This window comes from Caloenas nicobarica, chromosome 2, assembly GCF_036013445.1.
Source record: "Caloenas nicobarica isolate bCalNic1 chromosome 2, bCalNic1.hap1, whole genome shotgun sequence".
Taxonomy (NCBI): domain Eukaryota; kingdom Metazoa; phylum Chordata; class Aves; order Columbiformes; family Columbidae; genus Caloenas; species Caloenas nicobarica.
The window spans coordinates 111595094-111622819 of record NC_088246.1 but is presented as its reverse complement, the minus strand read 5'-3'; the positions used below and the strand labels follow the sequence as shown (position 1 = coordinate 111622819).

General features: G+C 38.9%; 1 protein-coding gene across 1 annotated transcript; it reads left to right on the top strand.

Moving 5' to 3' along the window:
• Positions 1-162: 162 nt before the first annotated feature.
• On the top strand, positions 163-26737 carry RAB12 (RAB12, member RAS oncogene family). Its single transcript, XM_065630110.1, has 6 exons — positions 163-629; positions 14375-14435; positions 22274-22412; positions 22953-23042; positions 24030-24134; positions 24592-26737. Exons 1-6 carry the CDS (start codon positions 386-388, stop codon positions 24703-24705), a joined length of 753 nt encoding a protein of 250 aa, XP_065486182.1. The 5' UTR covers positions 163-385; the 3' UTR covers positions 24706-26737.
• The last annotated feature ends 989 nt before the right edge of the window (positions 26738-27726 follow it).

Below are 27726 nucleotides of genomic sequence, written 5' to 3'. Positions count from 1 at the left end.
CACGGCCGGCTGCCGGGCAGGCCGTGCCCGGGGACCCTCCGCCGGCCCAAGCCCGGGGGAAGGGCGGGGCGGGCGGCCCTTCTCCGCCCCCGGCACTGCGGCGCGGGGCCGCGGCTCCGGCGCTGTAGAGGGCGCTGCGCGGCCCGGCGCGGGCTTGGGCGCGCCGCTCCCGCCGGCGGCGGCGGCGCAGTTCCCGTTCCTGTTGCCGTTGCCGTTCTCCTCGGGCCGGGCCGGGCCGGGTGCAGGGCCGGGCGGCGGCCGCGTCTCGTCCTCGCTGCCCCCTCCTCTCCCTGCCTCGGAGTTGCGGGCGCCGCTGGCGGGGCGGGCGGGAGCGCGGGGGGTGGGGAGGGAGCGCGGCGGCAGCGCGGCGCCGCATGCGTCGCTGATGGAGCCGGGCTCGGGGCTGCCGCAGCGCAGGGCGGGGGGCGGCGGGCTGGACCTCGGGGCGGGCTCGGCGGGGGGGTCGCCGGCGCTCTCCGGGGGCCAGTCCCGCCGCAGGAAGCAGCCGCCGCGCCCGGCCGACTTCAAGCTGCAGGTGATCATCATCGGGTCGCGGGGGGTGGGCAAGACCAGCCTCATGGAGCGCTTCACCGACGACACCTTCTGCGAGGCCTGCAAGTCCACCGTGGGTAAGGGAGCCCGCCCGGCCGCGTCCCGACCCGGGGAGGGGGGTGTCCTCGCCGCGGTGCCCACCCCGCCGCAGGGCCCGGCCGTGGAGACGCGTCCCTGGCCCCTCGTCTGCCTTCCCCCAAGTGCGGGCCCCTTCCCTACATGCCGGCCGGAGACTGTCCCCTCAGGGGCCTCCCAGCCCTCGTCCCCCTCCGTGGGCAGCATGGTGGTCCCTGTCCCCCCCCGGGTGGGTCCCTCGGCCCTGTGCCGCTTCGCAGTGGGTTTGTGGAACCCTTGGTGTCAGACTTGCCAGCTCTTGGTGGAAAGATCGCGGAGGCCCTAGTTAGCTTTGAAAGTTTTGAGAAGGTTGTTGGGTGTCCTGTTTCAGCCTTACTAACCGCAAACAAAAGAAACATAGTTTACAAAAAATCAGGGGTGGATGGTAAAAGGGGTTATTGTGCACAAGTCTTGGATGTTGCATGTAGGTAAACAGAAGCATTTTGGGAGTTGAGAAGTTGCACGGTGTATATTCAGCGTAGTTGACGTGACTTCAAATACTCTTCCAGCCCAAAGCCTGATTAACTCCAGATTGCTGTTACGCCTTCATCAAGAAACCTTCTGTGATGTTACATCTGAGGAAGCTAATGTTTTGTTTCTCAAAGAGTAGTACCTCTTGAGCACGCTGTGTGTTTTGCCTCTCACACAACTAACTGGAGAGCAACCTCCTGGTTCTGTAGTGCGCTGTCGTATTCATGGTTTAGTCATCTGTACGAGTCTTGGAGGTAATTTAGTGCCTGCTGCCTTTTAATACAGAGGTGTGTAAAGGGAGGAAAACAAGCTAGTTAGCTTGCATTGTTATTAGAGTCTTGTCCTTGGAGTTGAACTCTTGAGTGTTGCAGCAAGGTGGTTGTTAAGTCTGTGTCATTGGAAAATATGTGTTCTTAGCTTAATTGTAGCTTGGAATGTGAGGAAACCTATAGCATCTGATGGAAGGTGATTGTATTGCCTTTTAGAAGTTGAATTATTACTATTCAAAACTATATTTCTGTGGTAAAATAATATAGTTACTTTTATTTTAGTTTTAATGTGTATTTTATCAATTGTTTCATTCTTTTGTAGGTCCTCTAAAAATGTAGTAGTGCAGATTAGCACTGTTAGTCTTGGTATATTTTTTGCTTTGAAGTTGTTGACTTAACCTCATAGAAGTTGGAAAGACAGTAGTAGCCTGTCAGAGGCATTAATTCTCAAGCAATGTGTTGTAAGGAAGAAATGCTGATGGTTTCTGTAGACAGACAGATTTAATTAAATATATGGTACAGCTGAGGAAGTAGAACTAATAGTGGAATGTGTTCTTTATAAATTCTCCAGGTCTGTACGTTGTTCTGAACTCACATGCATCGTCTTTGGGTTGACCTACGTTAAAGGTTTCTTCAAAGCTGGGCTGCTCTCTGTAACCAGGGTTGGTTTCCTGATGCGAATCTTGAGGAGTGAGAGGAGGTTCTCTAGACCCGGTCCAGCCTTCCAGTCTGGTGCCTTGTGAGCAAAACTGATTTGCTAGATAACTTGAGACAGTGATTGAAGCAGAGAAGCTTCCTTATTTTAGAAAAGAAACAGGAAATAAATGATGGTATGCCGCTAGACAGAAGATTACGTAATGTTTGATGTACAAAGTGTGCCAACATAAAGCAGCATAGGGAAATCAACTTGTGCCAAAATACATGTAGAAAGACTTCACAGCAATGGCATTCTTTGAAGGTCCTCTGACTACACTTGAAAGCTGTTGAGAATCCCCCAAGTCTTTTGACTGCTAAATGAAGAAGCTTTTCACAGTCTGCCTGCATCCTTCTTTTTTACATGGTAGAGGAAGAAAAAGTAACTTCTGCTATTTACTTTTCATGTAGATTGAAAATAACCCACACTCCGAAATGACCTGAGGTCAGACTTTGATACACAGTTGAAATCATAAAGCTCTTCCTTTGTTATCACTTACTGCAGTGGTTTTCAAGAATTGTAAGTGAAGAATGTGTTTTGAAACATTGTTGAAAACCCCTGATCTGAAACTGATCCAGTTTCAGAGGAAGTAAACTGAATATACCTTGAGACTAGATTTCAAAAGAATATGTAGCCAAAAGAACAATTAAAATTTGCAGTATCTACCTCATATTAGCAAAGCGATACTTTAAATAGAATGCTAGAGTACATTATTTACTCCCGTACCTTGGTATTAATGGTCTCAACCTTACATTTATGTTTTTATACTAAACCAGTGGAAATACAGGCAAAACAGAACAATATCTAACACCTTAAATTTTTGTATGAAAGTGTACAGGTTACTCAGCGGTCTTCTCTGATAGCGGAAGAATTGCAAATGCCCAAAACCTTTGGCTGTCTCCTGGCCCTAAGTGCTATTTAGGACAATGAGGCCATGTCATTGAAAAATTGAGTGTTTCTGCTGAAAAGAAGAGGTGTGGATTCAATTTAAAAAGATACAGTATTTTAATGCTAATTAAGAAGACTACCTGGCCAGATTCTTAAAGTAAATTCTGTAATAAAAACACATCAACATGTCTTCAGTCTTGTCTTCAAAATACTGAAGTTCTTTGAAAGTGTTCAAAAATAGCTTGGCAGATTTCAGCACAGTATTCATAATGGCACACGATGTGCTGTTGATCTAAAATTCTTTTGATGTATTTATTTTGGGCATTAAATTAGTTGCATAAAATATTTTGCCTACTTAATCTGCTATTTACATAGTACTGAGAATACTCAATATGCTCAAATATTTACTGATTTTTGCATGTGGTTGTCAGATGAGAAGTGGATGTTGCTGTTCACAATTTTATGTGCTAAGTCTGAATGTTTATTCTTACTATTAGGTTATCATTTGGTTTTATTACTTGTTTCGGCAAAGAAATTGTTTTTAGAAATCTGTATCCGCAGTGATGTAAAATTACTCTCTTCATGCCAGTGTTAAATCCAGAGTATTTAAGGTAACTTATTTTCTATAATGGAATAATGCTTGTGCGGGGGTAATATTGGCATCACATAAGCTTTGTTAACGAAGGTATATATACACAATAGACACACTCTTTCTTTTAAAATAAAATTTGATCTCCATTTATGATTTGTTGCCTGACCCCCATTGGACCTGCATTATTCACACAGGAGCAGAATCCAAAACTGTGGCTTGGAGTTTTTTCAGACTCTCGATAATTGAAAACAAATATGCCCAATTTGGCATGAAAAAGGATGATGTTTTGAAAGGCAGTGGATAAATACTCATTGCCACATTTGTGAGAAGATTCAAAGATGGGTACTGAAGGAAGAGTGCTTGCCTTCGCTTCTTCCCTCCCTTCCCTCTCTTTCCCCCCCAAAAGTAGTTCTTATCCCAAAAGAAATACATCTTAATTCAGATTTCCATAGTGAGGTTATTGCAATTTATGTGTTAACTTTAAAGTGGTGTTGTCTCATCCTCTTTTTCGCCAGAGCCCCTTTATCTGTCAGAGGCCTCTCTGCTCACCTTCTGCCCAACCACTGCTCTCTGTCTCATGGTTGTGTGTCCTACCCGCGTCCACCACGTCTTAGCTCATCCCCAGCCTTTCTGCTGCTTTTCTTCCCTGACACATCTACAAAATTCCTATATTCGGCAGTATTCCCCGTCCATCTAATTTTGCTGTGGGCATTACGCTTCTTTCCGGGTTTAAATTTTTGAACCTGAGGTTCCTGCTCACCCAAACTTGCAGCCCCGCGCTGACTCGCCTCTCAGGCAGCTGATTCTCCTGCTCCCTCAAATAAAGTTGAGCTCCTCAGCTTTTCTTTTATGTGCTGGCTTAGTATGTAAATTTTCTGAGGCCCAATCTTATCCTTCAGCTCTTTTCCACCAGGTCTGACAGCATCCAAGGAGAGAAGCCTTGCCCTTGATGAGATCAGAGCAGTTTGGGTGCTTCATGCCAGCTCATTGCTGGTTGCTACAGCGCTGCTGGTAGTAAACGCTGAAGCTTCCTTCAGCACTGGTTTACAAGCACAGTCACAGGTAGAGCTTCTTACTCAGCTAAGTTTGCAATGGGAAGGTTTGTTGTGGCTCAGGATAGGAATGTCTGGACTAATTGAAGCCTGTGGGATCCAGATCAGTGGCGTGCAAATGCACTGTGGTGTAAGACTCCTTTGACTTCACAAGAAATGCTCTTTGACCTTGTTGCACCTTACTTTGATGTCAGTGTGAAACGGTATGTAAGTTGGGAACTCATTAGATTTACAGAGCTCTCTAGCTTTTTCTTCCAAGCAGTTTTTTTTCCCTAGCAATTCATTTTAAAATACCCGTGTCCATTAATTAAACACTAGTAATGGTGAAAACTTTAGGCTTATATTTTATCAGAGCAATCTTAAGTAAGTCAGCTTCTGGTTTTAATATGCATACACATATATATGATATATAAATATATATGTATATAATTATATGTGTATACATATGTTTGGGGTTTCTGTCACAATTCAAACCCTTTCTTCATTCTCTTTATCATTAACAAATGGGACTAACAACATAAATGTTAAGTTTCATTCCCATAATTATTATATTCACTTAGAAGTATCAGCCTGTTCATTTAAAAAATATCAATTGGTCATTCTTCAGGACTGCTCTTTAAGTCGCTCCTCAGTTTTTTAGTTACCCAGTCAGTATTTATTCTTACAAGCACTGTGAATGTAGTATGTGGCTTGCTAACCATTTCAAAGATAATTTTTCAGTAAATCATAATAACAATTGTGGTTTAAAAACAAGTTTAGTAGTTTGATGTGATCTGAGATAAAGTATAATCTACATAAAATTTTCAGAAAAATATCCTGCCTCAACTGGAAGAACATTCATCTTTTTGCTACACTTATATGTGCCTGTGAGCTCTTTCTGACAGGTATAATTCATTTTAATTTTTCTCGGAAGACTTTATTTTGTCCCCTTCCAAAAAGATGGCACTGAAAACTTACCTGGGGTGGGTATAGAAATAGATGTCTCTTGCTTTACCCCAAATCAGTTCTGTATTCAGACTGAGAAATTTTTGCTGTTGTACTAAAAAAAACAAAAGGAGCAAAGTACTAACCAGTGATAAGTATTTCCCTGAGAAGTGACCTTTCTTATCTTTGCATGTCCATGGTGTTAGTACATATCTGTTCTAATATATTGGCTTTTTGGCTAGTGCAGAATAGCGTGGATAAAACAAACCAATATCTCATTAATGGTGTGCTGCAATTACTTGACAAACTACAAATAGAGGGGAGCAGGAGGCTGGAAACTGGAACAGAAGACAATTTTGTCTTACACAAAACCTTAAGATAATTAGGGAGAATGTATGAACCTGCCTTGTTTTCAGTTCTATAACCCTAGTTTTAGGAGCGATGTTGTCACTTCCAATTGACACCAGAGGCTACAGCAACTGAAAGCACCTGGAAAGTCATTGTTTGCCCGGGATCTGTCAACTAAGCATGTCTTACAGCATTTTGTGTAGTCAGCAATTGTTTTCCATGTGTAATCATTTGAGTCCTCATACAGTAACAAGACTATATTTTAAAATAGGAAAATGTAGTAGGTAGATAATATAAATTATCAGGATTCATGAATAGTGTTTTGGGGAAGTACAGGGTTTTTAATTACCAAGGGGTTGCAAAGAAGAGCAAATTTGAAATCGACTTTTTCTTTGTTTGTAAACTAGATATTAACTTCAGCTGGCAGAAATATTCAGGTACTGGATTATATCAACACCACAGAACTGTCAGAGTACCTTATAGTCCCTAGTCAGTACATATATGAGAATACGCGAGTAAAACAACGGGTAAAATGAAGAGGGCACTTGAATGGTGTCGAATGGGTAGTTGAGTTTGCGAGGAGGGTGGAATGCAGCTGTCAAACTCAGTCTCAGCTGTGAACAGCTGAGCACGTCAGAAGGAAAAAAAAAAAGTAGGGACATAGGGCATATGATTCTTGGTTATGGACTTTCTTATTTCTTTCTGGGGGTTGTGAGCTTAAATGTTCATTTAAATAAAATGGTGCATGCACTATACAGAATAATTATGGTTTTAGCCGAGCCATAAAACGGAAGAGACAGACTTTTTAGAGTGCATTTCATCACAAAAATCCTGAAGTCTCTGCAAACAATCTTCATTAGGCCGTCCTTAAAGAAAGAGGATTAATATTCCCAGTTGCTAAGATTGCAACTATTTAACAGCAGATATGAGAAGAAATCAGTTATAAAAATGTTGCTATCTCAAGGAGTGAGAAACTTGATATCCAAAGTGAAATGCTAAATTCAGTTTCATTTTGAAGTAGATTCTGCCTTTTTAAAATTTGTATACTGCTATCTGTCAAATAAGTTAGTTTTTCTTCACATTCAGTTTTCCTTTCAAGTTGGGCAGTTGTTTTCCTGTTCCGTAATCAGAAGTTTTGACAGCAAGTCTTGTTCAAGAAGGCACAGGGAGTTTTACTCATTCCATGTTCCCCTTCCACCTCATTCAATTTATCGAAATTTTGGTGCACACTTTGAAATTAGTACTTTAAATGGTGTCAAAAATCTACATTTTGTGAAAGGTTTTATCATTTTACTGTCCACAAGTACATAAAGACATGATAACTTTCTCCATTCTTATTGAGTTTGGAAGTACCAAGTATCTGAGATGTTTAGAAGCTGTATATTGGACATAAAAAAATCACTGAATTTCCTAAAAAATCATTATAATTACACCTCCAAAATTTAGTCACTGCATGTATATTATGCTTTTTTTTTTCCTGTTATTGGTGTATCTGTTTAATTCTGGTCTGTAGCACAGTTGCCAGTTGAGATAGGGCTAGACTTATTTTAGGCAAGCAGTCTCAAATGGCTGCGTGTTAATTGTTCTAGAATTACACACTGAAGCTTCGTGAACAACGTACATTACCTGCCTCTAAAATAATCTCCAAACTGGCTCATATATGACTAACACTTAATGCTTCTGAATCTCTTTTTATTACCTTTAAATTTATAACATAAATTCTGAAAGAAGTATTTCTGCTTTTGTGTGTTTTAAAATTAACTGCATATCCTACAGCTTCAATTAAACCAAGATATAATGTTTTGTGATTTTGTTCTGGTTTGGTTTTGTTTTGTTGTTTTTTTTTTTTTCTTTAAACAGTTTTTGCAATGTTCCCCTCTCCCCTCCATGTAACTTTTGTTGTTGCTTGCTTCCGCCCACAAACAAGATGGTAGAAATCAGTATCAAAGCTATTGCATCTTTTCAATGACTTCAGTGGTTTCTGGATAGGTGTGAGTATTGTATTGTATTTAGTTATAGACCAGGACTAACAAAGATGGTTCTTACCTCAAGAAGCATGTGACCTCAGTCAACAATTGTAGCAGGAGTAAGAAAATTTGTCTGTGTAATGCTGTCAGATGTCCAAATTAAATAAAGTGTCGTAGTCTTTGAGTTATATGTCTGTTCTAATGCTTAATTAGTATGCAACCTCTGAATTTTTAAACTGATTGTTTCTTTAAATGTGGTCTGATTATTTTTCACTGTTTGAATTGCTTTGATGCAAATCACTAAGAGGCCTCTGAAAATCTAATCTATTAGAATTGATTTTAGTTGGAGGGGGTTTTTGTGCTCTATTTGCATCTGCTTTCCCAGCTCCTCCTTTAACTTAGTTATCAGGAAATCTTGGCCTCCAAAAGGTCGCTCTGTGTGCATTAAGCAAAACGGTTTCCACTTCCTTTTTTTTTTTTTTTTTTTTCCCCACAACAAAAACCCACAACACCTAAATGCAAAATGCATAGTAAGAAGTTTTTTCACTATTTGTTTTATTTCTAAGTGAATTATTTTAAAAAGGGAGGGTAGACCCAGTTGTGTGTGTTTTAGTTTACGCCTTAGTAGATAACTTTTAGTTCCTGTTTGGGATGAGAAATTAATATATTATAATCTGTTCTGGCCTAGGCTTTGAGACTGAAATCCAATAAAAACAAGTTTGGAACAGTCCCAAGTTTGATTCAGTGACAAGATACGTCACCCTCACCGACTTGCCCTTATCTAGAACTTCATTAGTGCACTTCTATTTTGAGTGCCTGTTCTCTTTCTTTTAAGGCTGTTTATTTTTGAAAGGAGTGCAGACAGTTTGCTTAGCTGTGCATTTAATCTGCTTTTAAAAAACACTTACATTCTACTAGCTCTTTATTTTCCTTGGAAAAAGCATAGTTTCAGTTGAGTGCATGTTGTAATAGACATTCTCATTTGCATGAAGCATATTTTTAATCTAAGGTTCATGTGCTATTAACAAAAACAATGTGCTTTGTATAAAATTTTGAAAATCCTTAACTAGTAAGCTTACCTTACATACACTACATAAGTGCTACTGTTCTTAATGCCTTATTTGACATATATGTAGCCTGTGGGGAGAAGGCAGCTGCTCATTTGCAGTTTGAAGTGGTGGGGCAAACTGAATCAGTATACTTTGAAATGCTTAATAGATACAAAATCAGAACCCAAACCAGAGTCTGAGATCTATATTTTTGTGCCTTTTTCATTATTTCTTATGGGGTGTGTGTTTGGATTCCTGAAAAAGGCCTTTTCAGAGAAAAATGGGGTTCAAAATCTGACATCCAAAATGCGTACCTTTAATTCATAAAAAGAGAGGTGGTGGTCCAGATTTACTCATGGTGTGGGTGTAATAATTTTAGAAAATATTGAATGCATTGATTGCCTGTGGTTCATACAAGCCTGATGTATGGAGACAAGGCCGACTTTTTAATGGGAGGGGAGATTGTGATAAGCCTTTTGGTTCCCCACACATCACTGTGACTGAGCAGAGGGCACAATTCAGTATCATTGTAAGGACAAGCACTTGTTGGCTCCACTGGCATGTGTACATTTGGTTGTTTGTTGACAATAAATTAGCCAGTGGGCATTTAAAATGCAAACTAGGTAGCATGCAAACCAGCAATAGTTTGCTGGTGTTGTAGCAGCTAAAGAGAGCTTTTTAAAATCCTTTATTTTTATAAGGTGTGTTGTTTAGATTTAATGCACTTGTCAACAGTGTTGTGGTTTAACTCCAGCTGGCAACTAAGCCCCACACAGCCACTCACTCCCCCTAGTGGGATGGGGGAGAGAATCAGAAATGTAAAAGTGAGAAAACTCATGGGTTGAGATAAAGACGGTTTAATAAGTAAAGCAAAAGTCGCACACACAAGCAAAGCAAAACAAGGAATTCATTCCCTGCTTCCCATGGGCAGGCAGGTGTTCAGCCATCCCCAGGAAAGCTGGGCTCCATCATGTGTAATAGTGACTTGGGAAGACAAATTCCATAACTCCAAATGCCCTCCCCTTCCTCCTTCTTCCCCCAAAATATAGACTGAGCATGACATCATATGGTATGGAATATCCCTTTGGTCAGTTTGGATCAGCTGTCCTGGCTGTGCCCCTTCCCAGTTTCTTGTCTACCTGGCACTGCTTGGGAAGCTGAAAAGTCCTTGACTACTTGGCAACAGCTAAAACATCAGTGTGTTATCAACATTGTTCTCATTCTAAACCCAAAACACAGCACTGTACCAGCTACTAGGAAGAAAATTAGCTCTATCCCAGCTGAAACCAGGGCAACAGTAGTTATTGATCCCTCTAGTTTGTTGAACTATATATAAAACCATGACCTCGATTCTGTTTGCATAATTAAGGACACAAGGTGCTTAAGTGGCTTGTTTGCATTGACATCCTTTTAGGGGATACCTGCCCTAACTGGAGGCTTGTGGTGGGGAGCGTGTTGGTATAGCTGTGCCAGGACTGAACATGGAACAAATGCACGAGTTTAATAAACTCAGCTGTTAGTTGTGTTGTGGGATCTGCCCCAAGGCAGTAGTGGCTGTGCAAGGACTACCAGTATCATTACAAACAGTGTGGAACTTGGAAAAAATTCTGCCAATTTGCCTGTACTTAGCAGATCTAAGAATTAGTTTTAACAAGACCAGGAAAGACACATCTTATTCAGAGCAACTGTAAATTAAGAGTTTGAGGCGAAGATTTTAAAGAATTTATGAAATATTGCTGGCATCAACATTGTAGCATTACAAAGCACTTCTTAAAAAACCCCCACTGTTTTTAAGAGCAGGCTTAATACCCTCTCTATCCTGTGCTGAATAGAGATGCTTAAAAGAACAGTTTGCAGTTATTTTGCTGAATAACGGGAGTTTTCAACAGCTGGTCTGAACCTTCTGTTCTACAACTGCAAATATAAAGAACATACAAGACTGGCTTAGCATGTATAGATGAAAAGGTGCAGTTGTCTAACTCTCAATGTCACGTGCAACTAAGAAGTATTTATCTTCCGTAATAGTGGAAAGTGTTAGTTTCTCAATTGACTCTCAGAGACTATTAACAGTTTTTCCTCTTGTTTTTAATAGCTGGAGTAATTTTATGGATAGCAAAACTTTTCATTTAGGTATTTTCATTGACGTTAATCAAGCTAAATAATTTGTTTCATTGAACTTTTTCTTAACTCCAGGTGATATTGGAAATTGAAGTGGAAAACAAATGATTGTGTTGTTGTTTTAACTAAATTACTAATTCTGTATGTAAACTCAAAGTGCCACCTTTGGCAGGTCTATGGTGAACCATGGTAATGAAACCTGACAGGCTTTAGGAAGTTGTTTCTTCATGTGCAAAAGGAAAGTGGCCAAATTTTTTCCTTCAGTATTGACAGACATGAAGCTTTTGGTATCGTGTCGATGCTTGCAGAGCGTTGCTGATTATAAAGAGAAGCTGAGCAACCCTTGCTTAGTTCTGGCAAGCTCTCCGGCTTAAGTGTTAAATGATTCAAACAATTCTGTAGAAGAATGCGCTTTTCCAAAGCTGCTACTGGTTGCAGTATTCATTGCAAAATTTGACAATGAGGAAGTGTTTCATGGCATGAGTTTAGGATGGTTAAGTGAAAGATCTACCTTTGAAATAAGAATGCTGTTGATGTATTATTTATTTTGAAATCTCTTTAATATTAGACATTTTCTACTTCATTTCATTTATCCCAGGAAGTGCCAAGTTGAAAATTTACTTCATAAGAACAGTTGGATTTTTCCTCTGCATGATTCATTATTTTTCCTTTTAAAAAAATAGAATAAACCCTTTTTGTTCCTTAGTTTGTGCAAGACAGCAGTGTATAAACCTCTTCTGTAAAAATAAAAGTATTTTGTTGGTGAAACTTGCATGAAATTCCTGTGATGGTTTTTAATACACAATTTTGGATCAGAGATGGTTTAGACATCTCTTTTCATGTGGCAACAGGAGTTTTTCTTTACATAGCAGAGCTATATTCTCTCTGCTCATATCAAGCTCCTCTACAAGTATAATTGTTTAATTGTTAGCCTAAGGTGAGTATATCCAGCTGTATGAGCATCATAGATTCTTTTTTCTATTTATGTTTCTGTAGGAGAGAAAAGCAACATTTTTTTTTTAACCTGAGTTCTCATCTAAATGGCAAATCATATAGCATGTTGTGTATGAGATAATGGGAGGACTGAGAACTGGCGTTGAGACATGTGGACAATTATATTCAAATTTCCTTGAGGAAGGGAGAGGTTTGAAGCAATTTCAGTTAATACTGATTATCTCCTTAGCAAGTAAAGTTTGTCTTGTGGTAGACAAAGCTGTGACCATTAAGACAATTACATTTTATAGTTTAAATGCATTTATATAGAGAAAAGGCTTTTAATAGTAGAAATGGATCTATTTATTAAAAAAAAACAAAACAAAACAAAAAGCAACCTTGTTAATAGAAAAGCAGTAATTACAGGAATTCTGATTTCCCACATTTTGGATGGTAGAGCATAGCTGGATCATTTCAGTTTCTCCTGTTTTTATACTAACACAGATGGTTTTTCAAAAGTGGAGAAAAACATTTCTTAAAGTTAGGATTAATAAATGCTCTGAAATTTTAATCATTCTAATTTTTTTCTCAATTTGCATATGAATACTTGAAAATTGCCATTAAAATTGTAGACTCTGTAGTACAAATCAGTGTAATGCTTTAGCTTCTCTATTGCCTGAGAACCCTACTGGGTTTTGAATATGATACTTTTTGGTAAGTGAAGTGTAAGCATCATGTGTCATGAATAGCTCTCCAAGAATTGGTGAATAAATGTGCCAGACACTTTTAAGGACATGGAGGAGGAGGAGGACAAATGTTGTGGTGATAACCAATATTTTTATTACTATGTGATGTGCAATCGCAAGCTGTTTGAAGGGATTTTTGTTTAGGAGAATGATGATGAGTGATCCTTCAATTTCTTTAGTCTACGGGAACAGTGGCAACCTGCTTTACAAACTGAAAATAGAATTGAATGTATCCTTTACATTTCAATTAGTGAAGCGTATCTGTTTTTTAAAACTTAGCCCATTTTGCTGTCTCATACCAACAACTTAACAGACATAACTGTCTTTAAAAGAAGTTCAAAATAAAGGCCAAGGCAACAATGTGTAACTGGTTTTCAGGATGCAAAATGTACTTTTTTCCTCCTTAACTAAATTTTCAGGCATTTTGAAAGGCTTTGCATATGGGCCAAGTTTAATCCTTTCTGTCAAAGGTGTAGTCCAGTCTTGACTCTAACAATATCAGCAGGGACTCTCAGCTTTTACGAGGGTAGACGTTAGGAAAATGTGTAGTTTTTGTTAGAGGAAATAAAATATTTTTTTTCTCTTCACTTCCATCCCTATCCTTGATATACAATTGTATGTGAAACACCAAAAGTGTTTCCAGCACACTATGCTTCTGCGCTTCTGTGTGAGTTTAAGTGTACCAGTCTGAACCATGTTCTCTTGTCTTTTTATTTCCTCCTTTTTGATTTAGCACTGCTGTTCAGAAAGAAGAACTGAAGCAAAAATCTTCATAGAAATGTATACTAAACTGAGGAAGTTCAGTCTACAAATGTTATGATATTCTAGGACATTTATACGCTGAAAGATTCTTGTAGTTGAGGTGGTAATCTTTTCTGTCTAGGTATTGTTTGACTGTAGTATGTCTTATATGTTGGTCGCCAGCGCGCCTTTTTTTTTTTTTTTTGGTAGAAGTAAAATCTTCCTGTGTAACAAAGTCTTCATGGTTCTATCTTTGATATTTAGCATGCATTCAAAATGTGGCTGGAGTTTTGAGATGCTGGATAAAAGTACCATACAGGTATAAAAGAAATTTTTCAAGTCAAATACCCTCTCTAAATATAAGTAGTTTGCTAATAAATATTTTCAGGAATTAAGAATGACAGTGCTGAAAATCTTCATAAATCAACCATTATTCCAGCACTTCTACTAAAGAACTTTACAGATACTTTTGCAGCCTGGAAATCAGATGTGTATTGTTCCCACTTCATGGGCAGCAAAACTGGTGTGGAGGGACTGGTTACACTCCATGCCTCTGGGGCATCTGTGCCAGTTGGGAGTAGAGAAGGCTTTTCCCTGACAATCAAGGTGAATAGGGGAGAAAAAACCACTGTGCCTGTTGTTTTATTATTATGTTGGGTTTACCTGCTGCTGGAAGTGTTGCACAAAGTGGAAGGTTTATGTTGTGATGCTGCCAAACTGGATGGCTCACAGACTGTATAGCGGTTGTCAAATCCCCATAATGTTCTTGAGGTGACCCACAGTGGTGCAAATCCTTCTGCTTGTTCAGACTGTTACAAGTTGATACTAAAAAAAAATTTAAAAAAAATTATTAATTACACCCTCATTACTTTTGCTTCTTATTCCTCCTTTTCTGTTTACTGTATTTTATTTATAGGTGTTGATTTTAAAATCAAAACAGTAGAGCTAAGAGGAAAGAAAATTAGATTACAAATCTGGTAAGTAAAACAAATGTGCAACCAGCAGTATGTTTTAATTTTTATGTTCTAGCATGAATTAATATGCTTGTCTAATACTATTAACTGTTATAAGCTGGTTTAGCTCTTACCGTATTCTTCCTCTCCTCCATTCCCACAAGACTTAAGCAAAATTAAATAGCTCTTAGACTTCTGTGGACAGGAGGAGGAGATATACAGCTAGAAATAGGACATGAATGTAAGTACTGAAACGTTAATGCATCACAGAGGTCTCAAGTCCCTTTTCCTAGAAGAATATCACCTACACAAGAAATAGGAGTTCTACAAACAACAAAAGGTGACTGTGTTAAATAGACACTAGAGAATGTACACTTTTTTTTTTCATTTTATGGACTGCTTAAAACTGACCTTCATTGTAACAGTAATTATAAAACAACTATGAAGTATTTTCTAAACTGTTTTTCTAAAGCTTGGTACAGTCAGTGCTGTTTCCTTGATGCTATATTAAATAACTTTAAAGTGAAGAGCATTCAAGACTAAATAAATAATATCCACTCTCAACAGCACTGAGAAGTAAAAAGTTTCCATACAAATAAGATTCCATACCTTAACTGGTTCCGATGTCCTACTACAGAAAGCTCAAAGTGTGAGCTAAGTTTTTCCTTTCTGGAGCAGGTTACATATTTCCTGATAGTGATTCTCTATGTAAATGATTAATACAATTTTTACTATTTAGGAATTATTGAGCTTAAGAGCTCCCTTGTTTTGCAGAGTAGTAGTACACATAAACATTATTATGAGAGAATAAACCAGCTATGTTCTGTACATTAATCTTATATACTACTATGTGGAAGCTTAGCTTTGGTTTATTAACAGTGTGTGATGCATAACTGGCATTGCAGTTAAACTGTTAAAGCTGCTAACAATCTATAGAGGGGGGAAAAAAGCTCTAAATATACTCATTATTACACTTTTGGGATGTTCTGGTGGTGTTTCATTCTTAACTACATGGAAGCAGTGAATTCAGCTTACTAACTCCTCTTGGCAGGTCACCATCAACTCTGTCTGTCACACCATGTGTCTGTCTTGCTTCCCTCTGAGTTAACTGCTGCTTCATCTTTGGTACCATCAGTCACCTAACACTTGAATGTCAGTGGCATGTCTTCATCCATCATCTGTCCCTGTTTGGAAACCTCTGACCACAAGGCTGGCACTTGAGCCAGCGGATGTTAGCCAGGGTCTGCTGGAGCTGACAGAGGTAACAAAAAGTTCTGGTATGGAGGTGCTGCTGTACACCTGATATGAATTCTTGCTATGAAATGTGCTAAGCTTATCAAACAATTTCTTCATGTTGAGTAAATAGGAGAGATGTTTTGTTGGAAAAGAGATGTTTAAACCATTATTTTCCACATATTGAGAATATTCTGGTAGGATAGCTACTAAAAATTGATAGGTTGGTAAAATGTGACCGTTACTCTTGTGTGAAGCCCTGCTAAAATGGTGGAGAAAACACTGTAAAGAGAGAATATTTTAAAATACAATAAAATCCAACATCCTAAGTGTCACTTTCTTTCCAATAGTGGCTGTTAAACTGCCGTTCTTATGCTTAATCCTTAAAACTGTCTTGGCATACTTCTGATTTTTTTGGAAAAGCAATGAGATAAGCACTCCTTTTGTTAATTTATCCAGAATTATGTTGTTGGGCGTCTTTATAAACTCTTATTATCATAGAATCACAGAATAGTTTAGGTTGGAAAAGACCTTTAAGATCATAAAGTCCAACTGTTACCTGGCACAGTCAAATCCACCACTGAACCATGTCCCTAAGCACCACATCTACACATTTTTTTTTAAACCCCTCCAGGGATGGTGACTCCACCACTTCCCTGGGCAGCCTATTCCAATGCCTGACAACCCCTTCTGTGAAGAAATTTTTCCTAATATCCAATCTAAACCTCCCCTGGTGCAACTTGAGGCTATTTCTTTTAGTCTTATCACTTGTTACTTGGCAGAAGAGACCAACACTGTCCATGCTCCAACTTCCTTTCAGGTAGTTGTAGAGAGCAATAAGGTCTCCCCTCAACCTCCTTTTCTCCAGGCTAAACAGCCCCAGTTCCCTCAACTCCTTACTGTACCCTCAGTTGTAAGATTAAAAGAGGAAAGCAATTTACCAAGTAAAACACTTCAAAGTTTAGACATACAGACTTAAGTCGCATTGGCTGATCCTAAGTCAGTCTCCTTTCATTCCTACACAGAGACAGTAGTAAGATTGCCTCATACTTCCTGGTAGCCTTATATACAATGATTACGGTAACTTTACAACAAAAAACTCTTTTATTTGGTGAACAGGTAATTTCTGAAGTTTATGCATATCTGTTTTCTTAAAATAACTAAGGTTATGTTTCAAAGTATCAAAGTTTGTTTATTTTTTTTAGGCATTTGATTCTACTTCAAAAATCAAAAAAGAACAGTTTAAAAAAAAGTTTAACTTGGGTATTTTGGTGGTCGCTTGACCTGTCTCTCTACTGACCACTCTATCAGCAGAATGTTCTCCACAGAGCTCTACCACTTGAATTTATCAAAACCAGCAGTACTATGTTGACTGTATCAAGCAATTAGGTGTGCAGGATGTCCTTTTGAAAGCGGCTTTCACACCTGCTGCTGGTAGTAGAGTGTTAGTAGTACACAAATTGGACTTGTCTTCCCTGTTCCTTTCAGAGTGGGATACTGTGAACTAAGGGTCACCGACGTGTCTGCTTTCGCGTCTAGCTTAACGTGTTCCTACCTCACAGCAAGTCTTCCCCTATTTCCCTGACTTTTGGTGAGGAGCCAACCTCCTGCTCCTTAGATTGTGAAATGGTAGAGCAGCACTGAGGACACAGAGTAGCGTCCACCTTCCCTGTGCCACCAGGAACAGTAGTAGTGCCCCTTGGGCTTCCAGAAGTTGTAGATACAGTGAATCTGCTTCTGCGTTGCAGTTCTTGGCTGAAACGAGCTGATACGTTCGGTAAGAATGTGTGCAGGCAGGGCAGGCCGTGGGGTGCAGTAACCAGAACTGGATAGCAAAGTATCTGAGCATCTATGAATCTGTGCTTCTCGAAGCTTGACACCAAGACTAAGTAATAGGAACCCCACTTTTTTGATTTGAAGCGTAGGTGTGCTAGGAGGTGCTCGGCAGGACAGTGGGGTGTCTGACTGTGCCCCCTTACCCCAGTAACGTGGGCGCTCGGCTGACACGAGCAGCCGTGTCACTTCTGCCTTCCCTTCCGAAAGGACCTGGTTGCTGGGAGCTGAGATGCCCAGTTCCCTGCTGCTGAGCCAAAGGGGCTCTCTGGTATCTCCACAGGTTTAACCTGGCAAGAAAACAGTCTTGATTTGCTTCTGAAGGTTGTTTAAATTAGTGCATTCTGATAAAAAGTTCACATTCTGCCAGCTCAGCATTTTCTAATGGACAGTTGTTGTCCTGGAAAATCTCTGGGGTGAGAGTCTGAGGGAAAGATCACCTGTCCTGGAATATCACAGAATGTAGCTCCTTCTGCTCAGTATCTCTGAAATAAATTATTTCATACAATAAAAGATCCTAAATATATTCATGTTTTATGGGAGGAAAAAGCTCAGCTTGACACGTAGAATTAGCCTCTGAAATGACTTTAAAAAATTTTTTAAAATTTTACCTGCTTCCATGAAAGCACAGAGCATGTGAAAGTGTTAAATTGGTGTTAAACTTTTATTTATGGAAAAAATTTTTCCTTTCTGTTGCCACCTCACACCACCAGTTGTAAGAGACAGTTTTGAGTCTGTCCATTTGTTTGTTTCAAGCAACTGTTTTAGACAGACACAGAGAACATTTATGTAAAACAAAAATTATCCAAACCTATTTTAATTAAGATCAGCTGTGTTTGTATTGTGTTTTATGCAGTCTGAAATAGTGAGAATCTGACAAGTCAACACTTAAAAATGGGCTTTGTGTGGTTTTTTTTTAATTTGCCTTTGTTTGGTGTGATGTTTGTATTTTTGGAGTGATGTCTAGTTTTTGTTTTGGAAGCAGAAACACAGTCAAGCAGTGGGATTCTATTATTGCAGATTATAGATAGTCAAGGAGTCATAAACTGTATGTTTCTGATTACAATTTAGAAATACTAATGATTTCCATTAGAACAATTTCTTGAAAAATCAATAAAAAAGAACTGCTTTTAGCATTAAAAAGGAAGCGAGCTGTTGTATTTTTTTTCAGTGATGCCAAATCATTGATCAGGTTGTAGTATTGTATTATTTGGACTTTTGGATTTTGAATTAAATTGCACTGACTTAGTTTATCATGTTGATTCTGACTAGAGCAAATAAAGAACTAGCAGCACTTAGTATCACTTGGTAAATTTGTGAAGTTGTGTACTGTTAGCCTAGTTAAATAATGCTTGCCTCTTCTTCCAGCTTTCCACTAATGCTACAATAGCTATCCTTACTAAAATACTCCAGCTGCAGGAGTGTAGTACATCAATGAAATAGTATAACAAACTTAATTGCTCCAGCACTGCACTTTAAGTTGGATATGCTTTTAGTAGTAGCTCTGCATTACGGGTTGTCATTTATTTTCCTCAATATTGGAAGAATTGAATGCACATTTTCATGAAAAAGAAGATAGCACCTGGTAGAAGATGAGATTTTTCCATGGAAAAGATCAACTTGATACTCTTCTCAAACTACAACTTATTTAGGCAGCTTGAGGTTGCATTCTAAACTTCTTATTGCAGAAACATTTTTTCCAATTTTCACCTTACTATTTGAATCATGGAATCACAGAATGGTTGGGGTTGTAAGGGACCTCTGGAGATCATCTAGTCCAACCCACCTGCTAAAGAGAATGTCAGGCTTACAGTCAGAAACTTGTTGACTGGTTTCATTTGAACTTGCTGCGGAAGTAGTTGTGCTGGTTGCGTGAAGTGTGGGGAAGTCAATGACTTAAAGCGAGGCAAAGTCAGCCATAATCCACTGTAATTAGCACGACTGGCAGGTGACACTCAGTGGCCATCTGGCCATTTAACATATGTAGTGGGCAGCCAGCCTGTCCATGGGTGTTTTGCACAGGCCACAGTGTGTGGTGTGTCTCAATAAGCCAGCAAGCCAGACTACATACACATCACGTTGTGTAATATTTGGGTGAGCAACCTACACAAAGGGGAGCAGAGAACCTGAGGTTACAGGGAGGAGCAGCAGCCTAGGAATACTATAAACTTTTAAAGAGCCTGAGGGTGTTGTGGGGTGAGGAGGGGGTGATAGTACCTGGTAGACTTGGAGGTACAGCACTCGGCAGGCTGGAGGAAACATGGAGTTGGAGATCGTTGGAGCTGGCAGAGTGTGATGTTGCGTGGTTGGCTCCATCGCCTACCCCAAGGCTTCTCCAGTGTGTTGCTGACTGTCTTCAGAGAGGGTGCTTGAACATTAGTGTATTTATTTCCCCTCTTGTTTTTCTAATGGATGAACTGAGTGATGTGGTGTGTGGGTAGCCCCTCTGTGATGGAGCTGCTGAAGGTCCTTAGCACTGACCCAGAGGCACAGCCAGGTGACTCTGAAATAGCCCCTTTATTTCTGTATTCTGGTAGGTGCACAGAGATCAGGGGGAAGACCGGCCAGCAAAAAAATAAACTTTTTCCATTACTCTGGCCAAAGCTAGAGTTGATGTATTCTTCCACATCAGGTATGCCCTTCCACCTGCTGCCTAGCTATGTCTGCTCAGAAAAATTGAACTAAGGGCATCTCAATACGCTTGATCAGTAGACTGGATTAGCAACAGATGGCAGGGGCTGCTGTAGGAGGTCATAATTCTGAGAATTCTGTTGATAAACACTGAAGCAATGTTATCCATATGTGGAAAATCAACGGTTCATACTAGAATTTTTAAATCTTTCACTGAGTGAATGTCAAAAAGACCTTTCAAAAATAAATCTGTCCATAGCGAAGAAGTAATGGAAGAGAAAGTAGAGTTACTTGCTCTGAGTAATACTTACATATGTAATTTCAGCTGCCAGAACTTTATTGCTTTAATAAAAATGCCCCATTAGTGATAAAGCAATCAATTAACCATCTAAAACTCGTCTGAAATACTACTAGAGCTTGACCTTATTGAAACAGGCTACCTGTTTTCACCTTCGGTCGGGCCCCAAAGGTTTATATGAATGTAATTCTGCAGTTCTGAGTAGAGAATGGGATTTGAATAAATCCCATTATTGCGATGCCATTGGCTTGCAGTGAAGTAGTAGTCAGTATTTTGTCCATAGGCTGTGAAGCAGAGGTTTCAAATCTTTTTCTAGCGGACACAGCTTTACTTTGTGAAATCACTCACAAATACTTGTTGCTGTCGAGTACACTTGTGGCAATTTCAGGAGAAAATACTTCACTTTTAAACCTTAGTTAAAACTCTTAAAGATTTTTGTGAAGAGTGAGATAGGTTTGTAGTTTTTTCTACTGCTTGTTGTGCATAGACTTTAAAACAATTAATTCTTCAAGGCAATCGATGTGACATTTTGTGAACATGACCTTTTTTTTGGTAGCAAGTGTTTCAGGTCTCCATTGTTAATCTCATTCCCAAATTCATCCTCCTCCTCCTTTTGTCTAAAATGTGACTGTTGAAGAAAGTTCCTTTGAACTTCTGAGCCGCAACACCCATGCACACATTTTCCCCTATCCGCTCGTAATTTGGGTCCATCTGCTTGCTCTAGCAGTGAAATATCAAAATTATCTATTGATTCTGGGGGCCGAACTCAAACAGCGAATGTTTGATTGCTTTGGAGCGCCATATAACTTACTTTGCAGTTGTGATACCAGTCACATTTTAAGACTTAGGGTATGTACCAGCTATTTTTTTTAGTATAACTGCCAAAAATCTTCCATAAGCAGGCTTGATGATATGTTTAAAAGCAGTTCATGAGTTTTCATGGTTCAATAAAAAATAACCCTTCTGTCTCATCTACTTTGGATTAGAAGCCACAGCTAGTACAGGCAACATGGTGGTGTTGCTGGGAAATAGTCCCCAGTGGAAATGCACCCTGTCTGAAATAGTACAATGCTGAAAGTGAGAATGGAAAGCTTATTTGGACACCTCAGATTTGTAGCTGTAAGTGTGAAAGCCAGGTATCTACTTTCAAAAGCCATGCCACGTAGTGGTTGCTCTCTCTTTTCGTTCACTTCTGCTAGTAGCTTCTGCATGAATTTTAGAACCATGGCTGAATTGCTGTGGTTGATCCAAAAAGGCTCTGAAAACTCGAATCATAATGGTCAGTGCATTGCCCATTTCATAGTTGGATGTCCAGCTGCGATTGATAAGCATGGATCCATTTCTTTTTTCATATTTTCAGGGCTATTGGGGAAAAAAACAAAACAACAACAAAAAACAAAAAAAAACCCCACCACCACCAACAAAAAACAAACACAAACAAAACCACAAACACAAACAAAAAAACCCCAAAAACAAACAACCCCACACACACACCCACCCACACAAAAAACCCAAACAAAAAAACCCCACAACCCAACCAAAAAAAAAAAAACCACCACAACCACACAAAACCAGCTTCATCTGCTGGTACGTTTTCATCAGCCAGCTTCATTCTCAGACACCTATAGAACCATTTGGTGGCCTTTCTTGGTGAAGTTAGTACAGGATAAGTAGTCCTGATATGAAAACTTTTTATAATTGAAAGCACTGCTCCATTTTTTTGCCTGAAATTCTCACATATGGAAGGAAGTGTTGAATAAAAGTGTCTAATGAGTGGGGGAGTGTTTTTATTATAATGTAAACAAAGTTATTCTGTACTTCGCAAACTGGTGAAATATTTGTGCCAATGTTTGCTGCTGCTTCTTAGGGACACAGCAGGTCAGGAGAGATTCAACAGCATTACCTCAGCTTATTACAGAAGTGCCAAGGGAATTATTTTGGTGTATGATATCACCAAGAAGGAAACATTTGACGATTTACCAAAATGGATGAAAATGATTGATAAGGTAGGCCTTAAGTATTTTCTTTTTACATTTCTTTTAAGAAACAATTTTTTTCCTCAAAGGTACTCTGTAAGACTTTCAACAGCATTCATATACGATTATTAAACTAATGCCAACTAATTTTCGCTGGATTCTTTTAGCCAGGATTTAACGTTGTTGTGTTTTTGTTGCAAAATGTTTGTCTGTTCCTGCTTCCCTGAACTAGAACTGTCCCAGTTAGAAGTGTCAGTGGAAATCTGTAACATTACTCATTTACCTGTGCACTGGCAGAAGAAAAAAAAAAATCATTTCCTGTCTTTGAAATAAGGTTATGTTCATTCTGAGATAAACTAGAACAGGTAGTTCTCAAGTCATGTTTTTAAAATGGAATTTAAAAATTGAAACTCGAAAATTTTGAAATGAAGTTTGGGAAGAACTTTTACATATAAACTGTGTAGGCATGTGGTTCCTTACTTAGTAGAGCATTGCCCTTTTTAATATGGTGTTGGCATTACAAAATCTCACATTCCTAGGTTTAGTTAATTAAAATTGTTCTAATTGCAGTATGCTTCGGAAGATGCAGAGCTTCTATTAGTTGGAAATAAACTGGACTGTGAGGTTGATCGAGAGATTACTCGACAGCAGGGAGAAAAGGTAAGAACAGGTCTAACCAAATTCTTAGTTACTGTTAGAAGCAAAATGGTGTGGCATTGATGCTGCTGGTCCAGGGCTGCTCTTTTTTGGAGTGCTAGACCAAAGGAGCATATTGAGAGTGATGGTGGTCTGTCAAAATCCAGATGGTATTTACTTACTTTTATAGAGTGTGCAATTACATGCTTTCCTGCTGGGGCACTGTGTCTTTGCTCTAAAGAAAGAATAAGCTACAAGTTGGTGTACACTATGGAATAGTGTGGGGAATACTCCTTTTTGGGCTCTGAAAGAGGATATGGTGAAGACTTGAGTTACAAGTGGAGGTATCTCTACTCAAGGCATCTTTGTGAGCCTCCTTCCAGACATTTGCTTTTCAGTAGTATTTTATTATAGGCAACAGCTGTGCTTGATTGCTTGGGTCACCTTTGTTTTCTTGTTTCTTTTGTTCTCTTACAACTCCAAAAATGGTAAGAAACCTGACAAGAGAATGTTTTAGCATGACACTCAGAACACTGTCTTGATGAGGATGCTATCAGTACGGACATTCACAAATGTTACCCTTCAGCTACCCATCACGTGTTTGGAAGTGAAGCATTTTCTGTTAGAGAGTCAAGGCTAATTCTTACATCTGCACTTTCCTTTTCTGCATTTTAATAGTAAGGTTGAGATCAACTCTTCTGAAAAGTTCTTACCTTTTGGCAATCTGCAGCAATCCACATCAATTGAAGACATTAATTTCTCAGATTAAAGTCTGGACAAATGCAGCCCACTTCTCAAGGAAACCAATTTTAAGTGAAAATTAGCTGTATGTGGCAATACTTACTGTACCTTGGAGATTCAGGATTATTAATTGAATTAGACTTCAGTCACAGATTTGGGGGAAGTTGTTTTTTGGGGTGTTTTTTAAAGGTTTTATGAGGAGTGCATGTTTGCTGTTTGTTTCTATTTGTGTGTATCTTCATGTAGTTATTTTCTTTTCTCTTCCATCAGTTTGCACAACAAATAACTGGGATGCGGTTCTGTGAAGCAAGTGCCAAGGATAATTTTAATGTGGATGAAATATTTCTAAAACTTGTTGATGACATTCTGAGAAAGGTAAAATACTCAGGTGGTAGTTCCTCTGACTACATAAGTGGTCAATGTTTAAATAATGGCTGCAAGTACTTGTTGGAAGGACATAAAGGGTAAAATTTTTGGTTAATGTGCAGTGGGTATGATGTAGTTCAGAGACTCTGCTGTTGAATTTGGTAAATATCTGCTCCCACTCGCTATACTTTCTATAAATTCACTATATATCAGCAGCTGACTGTACATTTGCTTTCATTTGCAGGCAGTTCCATTGCAATTGGTTTAGGAAGTAGCTTTATTTTGACAATATATCTCGTAACTTTTTTTCTGAAATAAATTCTTAACTTATCCAAATGTAGTTCACTAAGAAGAACCAAAAGATCCTGAAATTGAGGCTTTGCGTGACAGTGAACTCTTGAAACAAGCTCTTTGTGCTGAGTTCTATGCAGATGACTGTTTACAGGTGATTTTTCTTTTCTTTAAGATGCCACTGGACGTTATAAGAAATGAGTTGTCCAACAGTATCCTGTCCCTGCAACCAGAGCCAGAAATCCCACCAGAACTGCCTCCTCCAAGGCCACATGTCCGTTGCTGTTGACTTGTTACTCCGTACAGGGTGGAAAATAGGAGCAGGAGGGTAAAGAAAGTATCTGTACTACTCTGCACTACAATCATTTGGCAGTTTCTTGTTGCACTTTGTTATTCAAGTCAGAGCTACACACTAACTTGTAAATATGCAAATATGCAATCCTGTGTAGGATTCAGCTATAACATTTAATTATTACCCCTCTCCCTCACAATGATGTCTCATTTATTGCCCCAGTGTTATAAATACTGTACAGTCGGTGGGGGTTTACCACACTTCCAGTCGAGGAGGAGGAGGAGAAATTAAATCTATACCTATTCTTGACATAAATGTTGTAATAGTTCTTGTTATTATAAACAGGCAGGCAGAAGCTCTTCTGGTATGAAGATAAGTATATGGTGCTTTGCTAACTATTTTAAAGAAAAATTTTTTTAAAACAGAGGACTTTATGTACAAAGCTTCCATAATCATCATTATGTTTCCTTTTAATGTAGTGAAAACATTTTTGGCTGTAGCATCCTCTGCTGACTGGATTTATTGAAAAGCTAAGTTTGATTTTTGGCAGTCTTTTATTTATTTTGTTTAATGCTGCAACCTTTATTTGTGTACCAAGACATGACATTTGGTGCAGATCTAAGATTGCACTCTGAAGTAGCATATATAATTTTCTGCATAAGCGTAAACTTGGTTGCAGGAGTCATCAAGTTTCAATAAAAGAATGGCGATATATTCAAGCTCTAAAAGAAGGTGTAAAAAGCAATGCTGCTGTCCTAGACAAATTCTTTAAAAGAAAAAAAAATATTATACATTTTCCTGTGTTAAGGAATATATTTGTGTATTTGTCTGGACACCTGTAGGGTTGGGGGGAAGGGAACCTAAGGTAAAATTATTTTCTTTCCTAATGGTGGAAATTATTCCCATCAAGCAAATACTGTGTTAGGTTTTTGTCTGATAATGAATTTGTGAATTATATCTTTGGTATATCTTTTATTAAAATGCACTGTTTAGTTTAGCTGTGGTAAATCAGTAGTTACATATTTGAATAACTTGGTGTGTCCTGAATGTTGTGGTATTGAAAAACATTGTGGTCTTTCTAAACTAATGAAGTGCAAATAAAATTTTGTATTTATGAATGACAGTGGAACTGCACCTGTTATTAGAATGGCAAGTATCAAACAATGGCTAAAAGGTAGAATCTGGAACAAGGCTTGTTTTAATTTTTTTACAGTTTAGTTTTCAATTTGATGGTTCCTTTAGGTGTAGTTAGAAGAGCAGCAGAAGTTAGTTGTTCACCTTGATCACTGCTCTCTTGAGAAAGCAGCTGATGACCCAGCCCAGCTGATATGTTCAAATAGCATGTGACTGCTTGTCATGCTGTCTTAGCAGGTGGTCACCAAACTATTAATTACACCGGCAACACAAGTATGAACCAGTCTTTTTTTCACACTACGGCTTCTCTACTTAGCGTTCTCTGGTGCTGGAACCCATTCTGTCACCTTGGCCACTCTTCTAGCCAGAACACTGGCACTGACCAGTAAGGTATGGCACTGACCAGTAAGGTATACCACTGACGTAAACAGCTTCTCTCTGTTTTCTGGAAGGAAAAATACACAACAAACTTTAAACATTAAAAAAAAAAAAAAAGAGAGCCCTTATTTCACTGAGTAAGCTCTGGCATTCGGAATACAAGACCATGCAGGTCTCTAGCACACCTGGATTGCAACTGACAAATTTAAGGAATCATGGTTGATATTTGTGCTTATGTATTCTGCCACCTTGTGCTTAAACAGTTTGCTTTTTTATGTAGTAAACTTAAGGTTTACTGTCATGTTGGTAAGCTAAAAACAATTTCTAAAGCACTTGTAGGGTTTCTGATGGTATTGTTGGCAATAGCAAGGAAGGGAAAATTATGGAAAATGAGTTTTAACTTGACAACCATTTTATTTTAGCTGATTTGTTTTTATTTGTACTTAGAAACTTGTGATTTTTTTTTTCCCTGCGGTTTTTGAATTTAATAAAAATTAAGAAATTTGACTTAGATAAACTTTCTTCTTGTAATTCTGTGCCGTTTGTATATAGGTAGATTGGGATCCCAGTCTCTTGTACCAAAAATTAAAAATGATTGCATTTGAGAAAGACATATTTATATAAGAATGCTGGAATGTATTTTATTATTCCCTGGAAATTGTAAAAAGTTCAGGAAGCATGTTTGCTCTGCATCCATTATACTGTGCAACTGAAGAGGGTTTGGTCTCCTAATTTTAACTCTGCAATTTTCATATGGGTCAGAAAAAGTTCATTTATGTCCTTGCTCCACCTAGCAGGCATTTGCAGTGTGGTGCGGAAAGGTGGGTGGGAAAAAATAAATCTTGCTGCTCCGTTGCCTCATGTGGAAGCTCAGCTGTCAGCCCAGCCCATGTTGACATCTAATGACGGTTGGTTTGAATGGTCTTCACAACCGGTGGGACATCACAGCATGAAATAAAGGGAGGCCGAGCACTAACTGCAGCTTTAAGTTTGTTCTAATTTGTGTTAGCAGATAACTGTTCTTTCGGTTAAAGGTAACCTGTTCCCCTCTTCAGGGTATGTGTGGGGGGTTGTTTCCTTCTAACGTCGAGCCCAACGTGCTTTACCACTAAACTTGCCAGATGCTGTGAGCTCATCCATTCCCTGACAGTTTCTTCATGCTGGAGAAAATACACAGGAGTGTCTTTTTGATAAGCAAGCATGGCAAGCAGAAATTGCAGGATTGTCAGAAGTAGGATAGTAACATCTACTCCAAAGTAATGGTGGTTTCTTGACTTCCATGAAATAATCTTAGATTGACCATGGTCATTGAAGGGTGGTTTGCCACTGATTTTAAGTGTGGTTAGAATTTATCCAGTAAATTCCTGAAGTGGCACAATTTCAGTGGTATGTTTACTTCACACTGCATCATGTACCAAAACCAAAGTTCATCTCTAGCAAGAGACTGATACAGTATTTGATTGTGTCTGTTAAGTTTTAGATCTGCCTATAACAGACATTCAACCA